Source organism: Malaclemys terrapin, chromosome 1 (genome assembly GCF_027887155.1).
Source record: "Malaclemys terrapin pileata isolate rMalTer1 chromosome 1, rMalTer1.hap1, whole genome shotgun sequence".
Taxonomy (NCBI): domain Eukaryota; kingdom Metazoa; phylum Chordata; order Testudines; family Emydidae; genus Malaclemys; species Malaclemys terrapin.
The window spans coordinates 54,566,175-54,581,960 of record NC_071505.1 but is presented as its reverse complement, the minus strand read 5'-3'; the positions used below and the strand labels follow the sequence as shown (position 1 = coordinate 54,581,960).

The 15,786-nt window shown below is 44.9% G+C and overlaps 1 protein-coding gene across 3 annotated transcripts in view; it reads left to right on the top strand.

The window, feature by feature from the left end:
• Nucleotides 1–15,786, top strand: part of GXYLT1 (glucoside xylosyltransferase 1) — a 69,349-nt gene that overhangs the window by 40,268 nt on the left and 13,295 nt on the right. For all 3 annotated transcript variants that reach the window (XM_054024483.1, XM_054024477.1, XM_054024493.1), the window contains 2 exons: nt 8,157–8,282; nt 8,769–9,020. In XM_054024483.1, coding sequence (XP_053880458.1) covers nt 8,157–8,282; nt 8,769–9,020 — 378 coding nt within the window. The remainder of the gene's footprint in view (nt 1–8,156; nt 8,283–8,768; nt 9,021–15,786) is intronic.

Genomic DNA, 15,786 nt, shown 5'->3' with positions numbered 1-15,786 from the left:
GGATTATCCCATGCCTCGTAATCAAAATGTCGTCTTCTTCGGTGACTCTTTTGTATTCTTGAATGGGTGGGAAAATAGCTTCAGAGTGAAGTTCCTCTGCCAACTTCTGTGCACTCTTCAGAACGTTTTGAAATCCCTCATCTGACCGGTAAGACTGTAGGTATGACTTTGCTTTGTCCAGTTGTTTCATTGCTCCAGATATATCAAGGTCAAAACCTTGGAGTCTCTTGCTTACAACATTTATTGTATATCATGCTACATCACTAAGCCACACAGAAATTTGAAGTTATGTATGTATCTGGTGATTCCATTTCCCTCTGCCACTGTTCTCCCACGAACAGTTCCTGTCCTAGCATTATTCTCCATAATGGCAAGTATGGTATCATCTGTCTTCCCAAGTTGGTGTTTGATAGGATTTATCGCCTCCACTCGACTTTCCCATCGTGTGACACCCTCAGTGGTTTCAGTGTCAGAGAGGATGTTTCCAGATGTTGCTTCAAAATTTGCCATCGATGAGTTGATGCAGAGAAAAATACATAGATGCTTTGAATTACATTAAAATTCAACAGCCTCACTGTAAGCTGATGCCGCATCACTGACCACCAAGTTCAATGAATGAGAACTGCATGGGACAAAAAAAGCTCAAGGGTTTAACTCTCGGATCTGTGTCTGCACTTCTCTGTTCTTTCCTCTCATGTTCGCACCATTATCGTAGCCCTGATCTCTCATGTCAGCTATCGCAATTCCCGTATCTTCCAGCCTTTTAAGAAGAACATTTGTCATACTAGTTTCTGTAGTATCATCAATGTCAATAAATTCTAGAAAATGCTCTCTGACAGTCACCATTGCAGGGACACTTTCACTAGGTTCTGTTGTTGTTACAAAATGCACCATTAAAGTCATTTGTTTCGTATGGCTGATGTCAGGTGTGCAGTTCAGAATAACAGAGCAATATCTTGCTGACTTCAGATCTGCCACAATCTTCTGTTTGACTTTTGTTGCCAGTAATTATATGATCTCATTTTGAATTGTTTTTCCAAGGTAGTGGTGTGTGTACATTTCTTGGGAGGTGACTCTTCTTAGATGCTCCTGGAGTACAGCATCAAACTCAGCCATCAGCTCCACAGTTTTAAGGACGTTTCCAATGTTTGGCACATACAGCTGATCTGAAGTGCCACACAGTGCCCCTCTGGGTTTTGGGTAGCAAACATTCTCACAATGGCAGTGAGCCTTTTCAGAACATTTTGCCAGTAAAGAGACACCACCATCTGTGTTGGCCTTTTACCTTAGTCTCATTTCAAGCTCTTTCCACCTATGGAATGCTCTCTGGTGATTTGCTGCCTTCTCATGGCATGCCAGATTTTTCCAGTCCTTTGTTCCTGTAGAACCCAATATGTCTGGAACATTAGACTGGAAGAGATTGCAACAAAAACAGTATGCAGCATTCTGGGTTTTTGAATACATAAGCCATGGCCTCTCCACTTTGTTACCATTGGGGGATTTCACACCAGTAATGTGTTGGATGGAAACGTCTATTGTCATTGTCTTTGGGGAACATGAAGTTTTTCACTTGCTGTGGCCCATGCTGTACAAGGAAGTCCCTCAGGCTACTGCTCAAGTGGGTCCACGGTCCTGGATCATCTAGACATAAGGAACTAAACTCAGCAGCAGTTTAAACTCACACTCTTCTCTGATCTACACTTTTCTTCAGGAATGTGCATAGTTACATCCATTTGAAATGGAGATATGGATGCTGCAGTAACTGCCAGGTCACCTGCACTCTGTCTAACTGGAAGATCAGGCATCTTCTCACCACTCTCATCCTCACTGGGGTCAGAAGGCTCATTGTGAACATTTGCGACTTAAGGGCCTAACTGACTCCTACTACTTCAGTTGACTGCCTGTTCTCCTCAAGTGGGTTCAGGGAAGCAGCAGGAAACAGGAAGCTCCCTGAGAAGCTGGTGTTAATCAGTCCAGGCTCCTCGGGGTCCTAGAAAGATACATAAGAGGCTCCTCCTCCTCTCTCTCCCCGCAGCTCCTGGTGCTTTTTGCTATTCCCTCTCACCTTTTCTCCTGCCTGTCTGTTATGTCTCTTGTGCCCTCCTTCCTCCAGCACAGCACTCCACCATATCTGTGCATCTAGAGCAGAGAGAATATTTATGCACTAGCAGCAGACACAATTTTCTACATTCTGGGTCCTAGTGGCACACCCCCACAGTCTGGCACTTGAGACGGCCGCCTCAGTTCACCTCATGGTAAGGCCAGCCCTGCTGGGTACTGAAACCGACCAAGGTACGGCCTAAGCAGAATTGTGCTTCAGGAAGATCAGTGCTACCTACTGATTCCACAATGTTGGTACCCAAACCGGTATCCCAAAAGTCAATTTCCTCAGTACCAGTGTCATCCAAGAGATGTGTACCACTGAAACAGTCAGTGTTGGTACCAGGGATACGGTCTTCTAAAATGGGACCACTGAAGCAGTCAGCGCTCTCTCATTACTGATGCTGACCACAGCAGAGCCTCGACTTTCTTCAGTTCCTGTACACCTGATACCACAGGAATTTAGCTACTCCAGAGACTTTCAAATTTCAGACAATGCAGTCTCTCCTTTGTTAATGGGTACCAAATGACTATCAACACCAAAATCTATTGGGTCACCGAAGTCTTATCTTCCCCTTATATTTCCTGAGTTTCTGGAACCAGTCGGGCCGGACAGACAGCTGTCTTCATCTTCACTGTCCACCTCGCCACTGGAGTAGGTTGAAGATAATTCCTCAGTTTTCTCATCTCAGTACAGGGATATGCTGTCTGCCATGAACCGGATATTTCCCAAACCACCTTCCTTGAGCAAGAAATTCCAAGAAAAAACAATTTTGTGCTCGTTTTTACTGGCATAACCAATGCTGGATGTGCCCCCTGGCCCGCCTTATAGCCCACATCAGTCTCTGTACTGGGTCTCGTGGGCTGCCTGTCTCCAGCAATTCTCAAGACCTCCTAGCTCTTCCTAAGGAGATAATGGATGGGACAGTCTCCTGTTCCATCACTCCCTCTTCAACAACCCCAAACTGAGGAGGAGTCTGTCGAGGCGGAAGAGGCTACAGCGGATAAGGGCATGACACCACAAACTAATATTTCATTGTCCTCATATGAAGCTGTAATGTCTCCTCCACCTTCTATTGCTGATGATTTCAAGCAGTTTCTGGAACTGATTAAACGGATTGCTGACTCATTATGCACTCTGTTAGAGGAGGTCCAGAAGACACAACATAAACTTGTGGACATTCTACATACTACAGCCTCTAAGTGGCTCTACCACTGAATAAAGTCTTACTGGATTCTCCCACCACATCACCTACTTGCAAATTGGCTGATAAGAAGTACTACATCCTGTTGAAAAATTCTGAATGTTTTTTATTTCTGCTACCCTCCACCAAATTCTTTAGTTGTGAGGCTATCGGTGAGTGTGGAAAACAACATCATATGAAGTCTACACCCTATGTTAAAGACCAAGCTACTCTTCCACAATCCTGCAATTTTGTATTGCAAATTACCACGCACTAATGGCAAAGTACAACTACACCAACTATGATTAAATTCAAGAATTTTATTGAACACCTTCCTGTGGAATATCATGAGCAGTTCAAGGCTGTCATAGCTGATGGTCAGCTCTTAGCAAGAACCTCGCTGCAAGCCTCCCTAGATGCATTCGACACTGTGGCCCATTCCATCTCTACTGCTGTTGTCATTCATAGAGTATGGCTACAGCTGTCTGGTTTTTCTAGGGAGACCCAAAATACTGTTGAAGGCCTCCCTTTTGATGGACTTAAGCTATTCATCATGTTCATGGATGAATCTCTCTTGTAGTTTGAAAGATTCCACAGTCAAACTCAGGTCCCTTGGCATATATATGCCTGAAAACAAAAGAAAATTTAGCAGGTTGCAAACAGCATAGAGCTCTCACCCAGTTCAGTTCCCCAGTTACCACAGGCTTTCTGAACCACCTAAAAAGTGACAGAGATATGAGAAGAAGAGACTGCCTACCATGACTGCTACCACCATCCGGCTGACCTCAATATCAAATATCAATTTTGATGGTTTGGTTGAGGGTCTGGAGCAGCCCCACCTCAGGAATCTTCAGCTGCACCATACCACCCACCTCCCTCCCTTTGGGGACCATCTCTCCCACTTTTGACCTGCATGGGAACAAATTACAACTGACAAATGGGTTTTGTAGGCTATAACATTTGGTTGTTCCATTCATTTTACCTCCATCCCTTTAACCTCCTTCCCCATACCTTTACAGGGACCCCTCTCATGAACGCTTACTAAGACAGGAAGTCATCTCTCTTCTATCCATGAGGGCCATAGAAACAGTTCCAGTCCAGCACAGAGGGGAAGGGATTATATTCTAAGTATTTTCTGGTCCCCAAAAGAGCAGAAGATGGGAACCAGTATAAGAGCTCAGATCCTAAACACCTTTGTGAAATCACAGAAATTCAGGATAGTGACGCTTACAGCTATAATTCCATCGTTGTGTTCCAAGGATTGGTTGGTTCACTGCCCTCAACCTTCAGGGCACATATTTTCACATCGCAGTCCATCCCCCTCACAAGAAGTTGCTGTGTTTTACAGTTGACCAGGATCGTTTCCAGAGTAGAGTGCTTCACTTCAGCCTCTCCTCTGCCCCAAATGTATTCTCAAAGATCATGGCAGTGGTAGCCTCTCATCTATGTTGACTTTGAATAATCATCTTCCCCTGCTTCAACCCCTGGTCATGTGACAAAGTTCTCTCTGCAGTACTGGCAGCAGCGTCCCCATTCCACAGATTAGGACTTCAACTCAATATCGAAAAGTGCACTTTGGTAGACTTCATAGGGGGTTCTCTGGATGCCGTAACAATCAGAGCTCTATCTTCCTGTGGACAGATTTGCATCTCCTAGCAAACCTAATTTTCAATGTTCAAATAAGCAACTAGACGTTAGCAAGAAGTTGTCTTCAACTGCTAGGATGTATGGCATATGTCCTATGGCATAGGACATATGACAGCTTGTATTTTCATAATACAACATGTCATGCTCCAGGCGTGGCTCAGAACAGTTTATATCCAAACAAGCACAGTCTAGACAAGCTAGTGTCTGTCCCTTGTTGAGTTCTGTACTCGCTTAGTTGGTGGACGGATCCCTCCAAAGTCTATGCAGAAGTCCCTTTCACTCAACCTACTCCTACCATCACTATAATGTTGAATTCATCTCTTGTGGGAAGAGGGACACACCATTAAGGGCAAATGGTCTACACATCAACCTTCTGGAATGGAAAGCAGTCAGAAGCACCTGCATCTGCTTCCTTCCATTAGTCAGGAAAATCCGGCAAAGTTATGATAGACAACATCATATAGACATAGCTCTACATCAATTGTCAGGGTGGGGTGAGATCTTCCTCTCTTTGTGCTGAAGCAATGAAGCTATGAAACTGGTGCATAGCCAGTCACATAGTCATCTCAGCCTCTTACCTTCCACGCATACAAAGCACCAGGGCTGATGATGTCACCAGGCACTTCTTCCAAGATGATGAATGTGAGCTAGACTTGTGGATTCTCAGAACATTTTTTCTAATCTGGAGCTTTCCACAAGTGGTGCTCTCTGCTGCCATTGCCAACAGGAAGTGCATAAAATTCTGTTTGAGAGGAAGACTGGGTCCTCGTTCCCTAGGGCATGCCTTCCTCACTCCTTAGATGAAGGTCCTTCTCTGTGCATACCCTCTGACATCATTGATCTTGAGCACGTTGAACAAGTGCAAATAAGAAAAAGCCAGTGTCATTTTAGTTGTAGTGAACTGTCAGAGACAAGTCTAGTACCTTTAATTGATCCACCTTGCTTCCTGTCCTATGTGAAGACTTCTAGCCTGGTTCTTTGATTAGGAGTTTGGCTCCTCAATGGCTCTCAAAGATAGAAACTTCCTGTTTGGCAAAAGTACATGTGGTATTAAACAGAACGCAAAACGTTTACCTTCAAAAATTGATGAGATTTCACCACTAGTGTGTTTGGCAACAGTTTTTGCCTTTTCGCTCTCGCTCTCTGCTAATCTCAATTTATATGTTGGAATTAAAAAAAAAAAAAAGTCAGGTCTTTCCATGTGTTCCATCAGGGTTCGGTTGGCAGCTATCACAGCCTTTTATTCACAGGTAGAGGGATTCTGAATGTTTACCCACTCCACAACAGCAAGATTCATCAAGTGGTTGATTAATCTTTTCCCACAGATTCGACAGCCCACTCCTCTATTAGATTTAAATCTCGTCTTTAATTACCTTATGAAGCCTTCTTTTCAACCATTGACTACTTGTTCTCTACTTCACTTGTCTGTGAAGATGGCTTTCTTGGTGGCCACCATCTCTGCCTGAAGTGTCAGATAAATGGGGACTTTAATGGCTGATCCTCCCTTTAAAATATTTTTTAGGGAAAAGTTCATTTTGACCACACCCTAAATTTCTACCTAAAGTATCTTTTGAATTCAATATTAACCTGGTTATTCATTTTCTGTTTTGTTTTTTTTCCTCCCTAAAGCCACACCAGAACAGGGAGGATGCTGCTCTACATACCTTAGATGTCAGAAAGATGTTGTCATCCTCTCAGGACAGAACCAAACCATTTAGAAAGTCTCCCAGACTTTTTTATTTGAAGGCATATCAAAAGGATACACAGTCTTCACTCAAAGACTCTCAAAGTGGATGTCTGGGTGAACTTTCTCTTGTTATGAGGCTGCCAACGTTCAAACTCCTCCTAGAGTACTACTCCATTCTACAAAGTTCCAATCTACTTCTATGGCATTATTGAAAAATGTTTCCAGTTGTTGAAATTTGCAAAACTGCAACCCTGGACTTCAATACATATTTTCTCCAAACACTATGTGTTGGTTCACGCTTCCAGATCAGATGTTGCAGTTGAAAATGATGTCCTGTCTTCCATGTTGGATCTGATTCTAAAGCTCCCTCTTCCCTCTGGGGATACTGCTTGCAAGTCACCTGAAGTGGAGCACCCATAGCAATGCTACTTGAAGAAAAAGAGGTTATGCACCTTGTGCAGTAACCAGAGTTCTTCAAGATGTGTCCCCCTATGGTTGCTCCTCTACCCCTAAATTCCTTCTATTCTGCTTTGAGTTTCGTCTCATGGGTCTTTGGGTACAGAAGAAACTGAGAGAGGTTCATCTGTGTAGCCTTTATGTCCTCGGTAAAGGGCATGAGAGTGTCTGGAGCACATGCACAGGCCGAATGGTTATTGCTACCCATAACTCTTCAATCATAGTTGCATGTGCACATGAAGTGGAGCACCCATAGGGGGACACATCTCAACTGCAGTTACTGCACAAAGTGAGTAACCTCTTCTTCACTGCATAAACTGTAGTGACCCAGTTCTGCCAATGTGAGTTCATTTTAAATCCAAACCAGCTTCCTGCTCAGAACATCATCCAGCTGAGAGCTTCTTTCAAAACAGCCAAGGAATAGTTTGTCTTCAGGAGAAAATCTGGACCTGTTCCTTCTGACCAGGCAGTCCCACCAGCTGTCTGCATGGTAGTGTCTTTGCAGATTGGAATGACAGTAGTGGTGAAAATAATCAATTGGGTTATGTCTCTTCTTGGCAAATTCCAGCTGCTGAAATAGAAAATTATGACCAGATTGATAATCTAAGGCAGGAATTGGGTTCATTGATGCACAGTTATGGTGGGTTTGGTTATTTTTGCATTAAAAAGTGGATACTTTAAATTACCAAGGTTACTTGAGACCTATGTGACTTTATTTACATACCAGTTTTGTTTTTAATTTTAATGACACCCCCCCCCCCTACAAAATCAGCAGTTTGCTTAACGTGTTTACGGTCTCCTTTACTTTTGTATCCCATCTTTGATTTGCTCTCATTTTAAAGACCTTTGCTGAATCACTTTTTACTTGACATTACTTGAATAATATTCTAGCTGATTTTTGTAGTTAAAAAAATGTTTCCACTTTTGGGGAGGGAGGAGGAGATTAATAAAATCAATTAGATCAATACATACTTCTGCATGTTTTCAATTAAATTATCAATCTAATTGATCAGTTCTTCCTATGATACATTATTCTCTGATAAAATTAAGCTTAAAAAGTTTTGTGTCCTTTCTTTACCTAGCTCAATGGTTTGCCATATCAAGGAAAATTTAATTATACCGTATACCCAATAACATTTCCAACTGAGAGTGCAGCAGAATGGAAGAAACTGTTTAAACCCTGTGCTTCACAAAGGCTATTCTTGCCAGTAAGTTATCTTATTTCATAATAGTACAGTGTTTACAGGTTTTCTATGAATTCATCAAGAATTGTTTTTGAATTTAACTTTTGGCTGAAATTGTGCAGGGAACTGTTTCCACTAAAAATAATTTTTGTCACATTTTACAAAAACACTTACTCCCATTTTTCCCCCCTTAGTAGCAATATACTAAAGGAAAAAAGGTTGCATTTTCAATTGCATGGTACACCAATGTCTTAAACTGTTCTACATCAGGTTTAAGTTTCTTTCTGTTCTTATTATGGGTAATAAAAGAATTTGTACATTTGTAAACTATCTGTTTGAAGTGAATTCATTGGCTCATGAAAATATATAAACTAAACTACTCTGTGAGGGGAAGGGGTGCATGGAAGTGAATGGTTTCCAAATAACTTTTTTTGTCAAAGTAAGCTATAAAAAAGCAAAACAGTTACTTCATGGATCACCTACAGTTTGATTTTAACTTTTTCTTTACAGTTAATCCTCAAAGATGTGGATTCATTACTGTATGTTGATACTGACATCCTGTTTTTGAGACCTGTTGATGATATTTGGTCTTTTCTGAAAAAATTTAATTCCACACACATTGCTGCAATGGCACCAGAACACGAGGAACCTCGTATTGGATGGTATAATCGCTTTGCTAGACACCCATATTATGGAATAACTGGAATAAATTCTGGAGTAATGCTAATGAATATGACACGTATAAGAAGAAAGTATTTCAAGGTATGTATGCTGCTTTGGTTGATTTGTCAGCATTCACCTTTTTTCATTCAAAATGTGAAGAAAAATAGTTTAAAATAATGAACATCAATTTTGAAAAATAATGCTCTTTTCCAGTACATTTTTCTCTTGTTCTGGGATCAGAATATTGCATAAAAGTATGTTTTATTTAAGAAGTGCACAAGTTCACATTTAGTTGCAGGGATGTTTTAAAAAAACTGAATTTGTGACTTTTACTAAAAACTGGTTTGCTCAGTTTCCTGAATTCTGGCAAAATGTTTGCTTGTTAATAATTCCCAGTCTTTTGCAGCAAGTTATATTTGTCAGCAGATATTTTAATTTACCTTTATTTCTCAATATACTTATCTCTTTGAGAAAATGATTTATGCAATTTTTGTTGTATATGGTAAAATTAACAGCATGTAGAATGTTTTCAGCCTTTGAGTATGTGTGCATGGTAATATGACCAGGAGGTGGTGCTACTAGATTACTTATTAGGACATTGTGACTCCTTTAGTGCCATATGCTACATTATTTCTTAATTTTAATCTTTACTTTCAAAAGATCATTCAGTTAAATTAAGTAATGGTGATTTGAGTTGTTTCATCAACATCTAAGTCATTAAAATGACTTATTTCTCTCTCCAACTTTGCTTTTGTATTGTAACCAGTTGTATCACTACAGAAATTGAATTTTTTATTAAAGTATACAATAGCTGAAAGTATACATAGGAAAACTTCCAAATCAGTAATATTATATGCTTGAAAAGCAGTATTACAGAAGTGGTGCCATATGTAGTTACAATTGAAGAGAGGGCACTTGTCCTGAAAACAATTTTTTACAATAAATTATAGCTTCAGCCCAGTTGTTAATTCCTGGTGGACATTCTTTGTCCCAGAATTTTGTTTCACTTTATTTTAAGGGGGAGGGTGGGGCAAGGGGGAGTCCATTCTGCTAGCCCTAAGTTATCAAAGAGTTAAAAATACTGGTGATGTACAATTTTTTTAATATTAGTTATTTTGTTGCCTACGGACTAGAACTTGGGGCTGGAGATGAAGTTTTTAATTTTGCCATTAAAGTGCAGTGTTACCATGGGCAAGTCGCTTAGTCTTTCGGTACCTAAACTAGCCACTCTGTCTGACAATAATCACATGTAGAGAGAATTCTTACCCACCTTTATAAAGTGCTCTGAAGCTTTCAGATTAAAAGCTCTGTATCAAGTGCTACAAATGAAAGCATATTCTGATTTTAATATTCTCCTTACTAAGTAGGAATAGAAAGCCAAATCTTGAAGTCCTTATTCAAGCAAAACTCTCATAGATGCTCAAGTCAAACTTAATATAGATGCCTAATACAGATGATTTATTTATGTGTACATTTCTTGAGCATTGAAATTTTGTATCCTTGTCCATGAAGGACAGCTAAGTGCATGACAAATCCCAAATTGGAACTCTGACGTTTTTCTTCAATAGTTACCAAAAAGTTAATCTGTTTCATTAGATTTCAACCATTCAAATATCCTTTTAAACTGCAGTCTAAAATTTGGTTTGCATATTCACTGTTGGCCATTGTCACATCTCCCTTTAAAACACCTAACTGCTTAATCAGCAAGGAAGAGAGTGAGGATATGTCTTCTGTTAAATGAAGAGTGCATTTGTGAGTTTGCCAGATGCAATATGGGGGGGGGGGGGGCAGGGAAGGACATGTAGCAGTTGAAACATTAATTGCAATGAGGAGGGAAGACTCCTGAGATGGAAAAAGATGGAGCAGAGTTTGAGGAGGCCAGTTCTGTTTTGCTGGTATTAGCCAAGTAAATGGCCAAAACAAATTTTTCAAAATCATCAGTGAGAATTCTGATACTGTGAGGCTTCAGGGCCCAGAAGTATAGCTAGCCATATGCAATATAATATTATACATCTAAATGTCATGGGCTGTAGTGGTCCTCACTTGGGGTTTGGTTGGGAAGCATGGCCTAGTGGTCAAGGCTGCAATCCGTGACTAGCAGTGGGATTCTGGGGAGGGGAGCCTGGGCTCTCCCGCTCCACTGGGCTCCGACCCAAGGCCCTTTGGGTCTGGCAATTGAGGCTGCTTAAGGCTGTCCTCCCTGGGCCACTTCCACTTGTCTCCCCCCTGAGTCAGTTTAGTCCAAGGCTTTCCCCCTGTTGGGGCAGTTCAAATCAAATAAGTAAGAGGGGGTTGTGATGGGTTACCCCTGGGGTGCCACCTGGAACTGGGGTACCACTGAGACCCCCCGACCCACCAGCCTGGGCTCCCTTTACACTGTACTGCTGTCACCAGCCTGCCAAGCCCTCCCAGGGTCCAGCCTGCACTTCTACCAGCACACATACAGGTAGGGAAACACCTAGCTGCAGTTACATGCACACAGGATCTTTAACCAGCCCCTGCATAGGAAGACACAAGCTATGGCACCTCCCAGTTCCAAAGGCACGTACCCTCCTCTGAAGTGTAAACTCAGTTATACTGTCTTGCATTGCACAGAAAACTGTACAGCTAAGATCATCTCTCTCACACACACACACACCAGCTTTCTGCGTTATGATTTCCACACACACTGGTTTTAGACAAACAAAAACAAGTTTATTAACTACAAAAGATAGATTTTAAGTGATTATAAGGAATTGCAAACAAATCAAAGCAGACTACCTAGCAAATACACAAAACACACAAACTAAGCTTAATATACTAAAGAGATTGGATTTAAACAGCAAATTCTCACTCTAGATGATCCAAGCATGCAGCAGATTCTTAATGGGCAAGCTGCACTAACTTACAGCTTGGAATCCCCAGGTGTTTCATTCACAGGCTAAAAATCCTTTTAGCCCTGGATCCAGCACTTTTCCCAGTTCAGTCTCTCTCTGTTCCTTAGATGTTTTCCAAGAGTCTCTTTGGGTGGGGAGTCAGTGAAGAACCAGGATAATGTCACTGTCTTGCCTTAAATAGCTTTTGCATATGGCGGGAACCCTTTGTTTCAAAGCTTGGTTCCCATGCCAGTCAGTGGAAAAACACTGGTATCTCAAGATGGAGTCCCGTACCAGGTGACCTGGTCACATGTGCTTGTAGTGTCATAGCAGCCATGAGTCAGAGGCTGTTTGTAGAATCCTCAGGAAGCCCAACCCCCCCCCCCCCCCCCCCCCCCCCCCGGTGGGAGATGAACTTCAAAGGCATATTTTTTTCTCCTAATGGCCCTTTAACCTGAATGGGTCCTTCCCAGCCAGCCATCTAGCGCAATCTGCCTAGTGGGCATTCCCCAGGTGTAAACACATTTGTAATACAGATATAGAATCAATATTCTTAACTTCATATACAAAAATGATACATGCATACAAATAGGATAACCGTATTCAGTAAATCATAATCTTTTCAATGATACCTCATGTGACTTATCGTGTATAAGATACATTATGATTCTTCTTAGAGTGATTGTTCACATCCATTACACATTAGGTGTGCGCACCATGTTGCACGGACGTCGGAAACTTTTTCCCTTAGCGGCTCCTGTCGGGCTGGCACGGGAGCCTCGCCAGAGTGGCGCCTCATGCTGGTGCATAAATACCCCTGCCGACCCGACCCCCCTTCAGTTCCTTCTTACCCTCTGTGGCGGCGTTGGAACAACTTTCTATCTCTCGCTTGCGAGTGTCCCTTAGAATAGTTTCAGCAAGTTAACAGTTATCAGTAGTTAGTAGTTAGCACTTCTTCATAGTAGATAGTTAAGCTTTCTTTATTTTAGGTGTTGGAAGTTGTCTCCAGCACCAGCCCTGGGTTGCGGGGCATGCCACAGGCCCAAGGCTTTAAGGCTTGTGCCACGTGCCGCAAGCCTATGCCGATTAGCGACCCCCACGACTCGTGTCTCTGTTGCCTGGGCGAATCGCATCAGACAGAATGCTGCAAGATCTGTAGGGCTTTTAAGCCAAGGACTAAGAAAGAAAGACTTTCGCCTCAAGCAGCTACTTATGGAGGCCACGCTGCACCCTTCGGCCTTGGCGCCAACGTCTTCGGTGCGGAGTGCCCTGGCGTCAGTTCGCAGTCTGGCACCGGTGGGGCACTGCAAGCATGCCACACTGAGGCAACAAGAAAAACCCCGGCACCATTTGACCTCACCAGCATGGTCAAAGGGCCAGCCTACAGGCTGAGGGCTCCCGCTGCATAAGAAGCTGGCACCGCCCAAGCAAACGAGCGCTTAAAAGGACAGTGCTGCCCCAGGACATGCTCCGGCGCCGAAGAGCCCATTGAGCCCCAGGCTAAACGCCGTGAGTGTGGAGGAAGGGCTGGAGGAGCTCCTAGAACAGCCCTCCACACCAGACACCTTTGAGGCGGCAAAGGACCTTATCCAGTTATCGGCGGCAAGCCCCCTCCCTGCCAAAGAGAAGCCTCCGGCACCATCTCCTAGAGTGCCGTCAAGAGGCAAGCCGGCAGTGGTGCACCGATCGAGGTCACCATCCCAGCACCGCTCCCAGTGTCGGTCCCGGTCGAGCTCGGCCTCTGCGAATTCCCAGTTGCCCCATACCCAGCAGGACTCGAGGGCACTGGATCCCAGCCAGCATACAGCATCGGCCCTTCCAGGGCACTGCTCCCCGGCGCCATCGCCGGGCTGGCACTGAGGCGACACAAGATCAGTCTCCAGGCCTGAGCAGAAGCCAATGATCCCAATCCCAGTTGGCGAGGAGCCATTCTCCAGCCCCCCCCCAGCAGCACCGTTCTATGGCACCGCCTTGGCCTTCCAGGTCGGTGTCCTCGGAATCCGAGGTGGACTTAGGCCGCTCCAGCTATGCTCTCAGGGCACCGGCGAGCAGGGAGCCCTAAGCCCCATGGCATCCCCAATGGGGCCCGCCAGGGCAGTGGCCCTTTTGGACACCATGGGCCTATCACCAACAGCAGGGGACCTCCTCCAGAGCCTCGAGATTTGGCTATTTGGTGCATCAGAGCACCCCTCTGCGCCCAAGGAGGCCACAGTATCCAGGCCACCCAGACGCTCCTTCGGAACACAGGAGAACGGAAGCCGCACCGAGCCCGGTGCCGTCCTGGAGGCAGTCAGTCAGGCAGGACCCGGAGGAGCCCCCAGCATGCAAGGAGGGACAAGAAGGGCTGGAAGATGAGATGCAGAAGGCCCTCACCTCTTCATCATCCCCAGATGAAGCCGTGGCAGGCACCGCGGTGTCGGGGCCTCCTCCGATTGACCACAGAGTGCACCAGGAGCTGCTCCGCAGGGTAGCCCGGAGCTTGGGCCTGCAGGCGGAGGAAGCATTAGAGCAGGAGGATCCTATGGTGGACATCTTAAGCTCCGAGGGCTCCTCCAGAATTGCGCTCCCACTCATAAAGACAATCCAGTCCAACTACAAGACGGTCTGCCAAACCCCGGCCTCTAGCGTGGCAACAGCAAAGGGCGTAGAGTGGAAGTACTTTGCCCCTTCTAAGGGATACGACTTCCTCTTTTGTCACCTGGCCCCCTGTTCGCTGGTCATCTCAGCGGTCGATGAACGGGAATGACATGGTCAGCAAGCCCCGGCTCCTAAGGCCAAGGAGGCTAAACGTCTAGACCTATTGGGCAGGAAGGTCTATTCCTCTGGGGGCCTCCATTTGAGGATCGCGAACCAGCAGGTGATCGTGAACAGACACAATTTTAATTCCTGGACAGCAGTTTCCAAATTTAAAGACTCCTTTCCCCAGGGCTCTCAGCCTGAGTTTGCGGCCCTCGTGGATGAAGGAAAGGCAGTAGCCAAGACCTCTCTGCAGGCCTCTCTCGACTTGGTGGATGCAGCAGACAGAACAATCGCCTCAGGAGTGGTGATGAGGCGCTCAGTGTGGCTGCAGGCTTCAGGCCTTCCGCCAGAGGTCCAGAATACCCTTCAGGACCTCCTTCGAAGGGTCTGGTCTCTTTTCGGACCAAACGGATGCCAGGCTGCATAGCCTCAAAGACTCCCAGGCAACCCTCAAATAGTTGGGAATGCACACCCCAGTGACACAGAGGAAGCCTTTCAAGCCCCAGCCGCCTCAACAAAGACAATACCAGCCCCGTCCTAGGCAGGAGCCGTATCGTAGGAGAGGCAGAGACAACAGGCGCAGGCGGAACAACACGCCTAGCCAAGGCCAGGGCAAGCCGCAAGCCGTCAACAAGCAAGGGTTTTGAAGGTGCACTGAAGGACAGGGTACCAAGCCAGTTACCGGATCGTTCCCTATGTTTCCTGAACCGCTTGCCCCACTTCAACTGTGCGTGGTCCCGTATAACATTGGACCGTTGAGTCTTACTCACGGTACAAGTGGGAATACATGCTTCAGTTCTCCTTCCCTCCCTCCCACTCCCTTTCCCCGTCCCTCTTCAGGGACCCCTCTCATGAGCAACTCCTTATGCAGGAGATACAGATGCTCCTCGAGGTGGGGGCAGTGGAAGAGATCCCTCGGGATCTAAGGGGGAAGGGGTTTTACTCCCATTACTTTCTTATCCCCAAAGCAAAGGGGGTTCTTCGACCCATTTTAGACCTGCGCGGACTCAACAAATTCTTAGTCAAGGTCCGCTTCTGCATGTTCTCCCTAGGCACTATTATTCCATCCCTGGATCCGGGGGAAATGGTATGCTACCCTCGACATGAAAGATGCGTACTTTCACGTTGCTATTCATCCTGCTCACCGGCGGTTCCTGCGGTTCACCATAAACCAGCACCACTACCAGTTTACGGACCTACTCTTCAGCCTGGCAGCAGCCCCCCACATGTTCACGAAATGCATGTCGGTAGTGGCAGTCTTTCTATTAAAA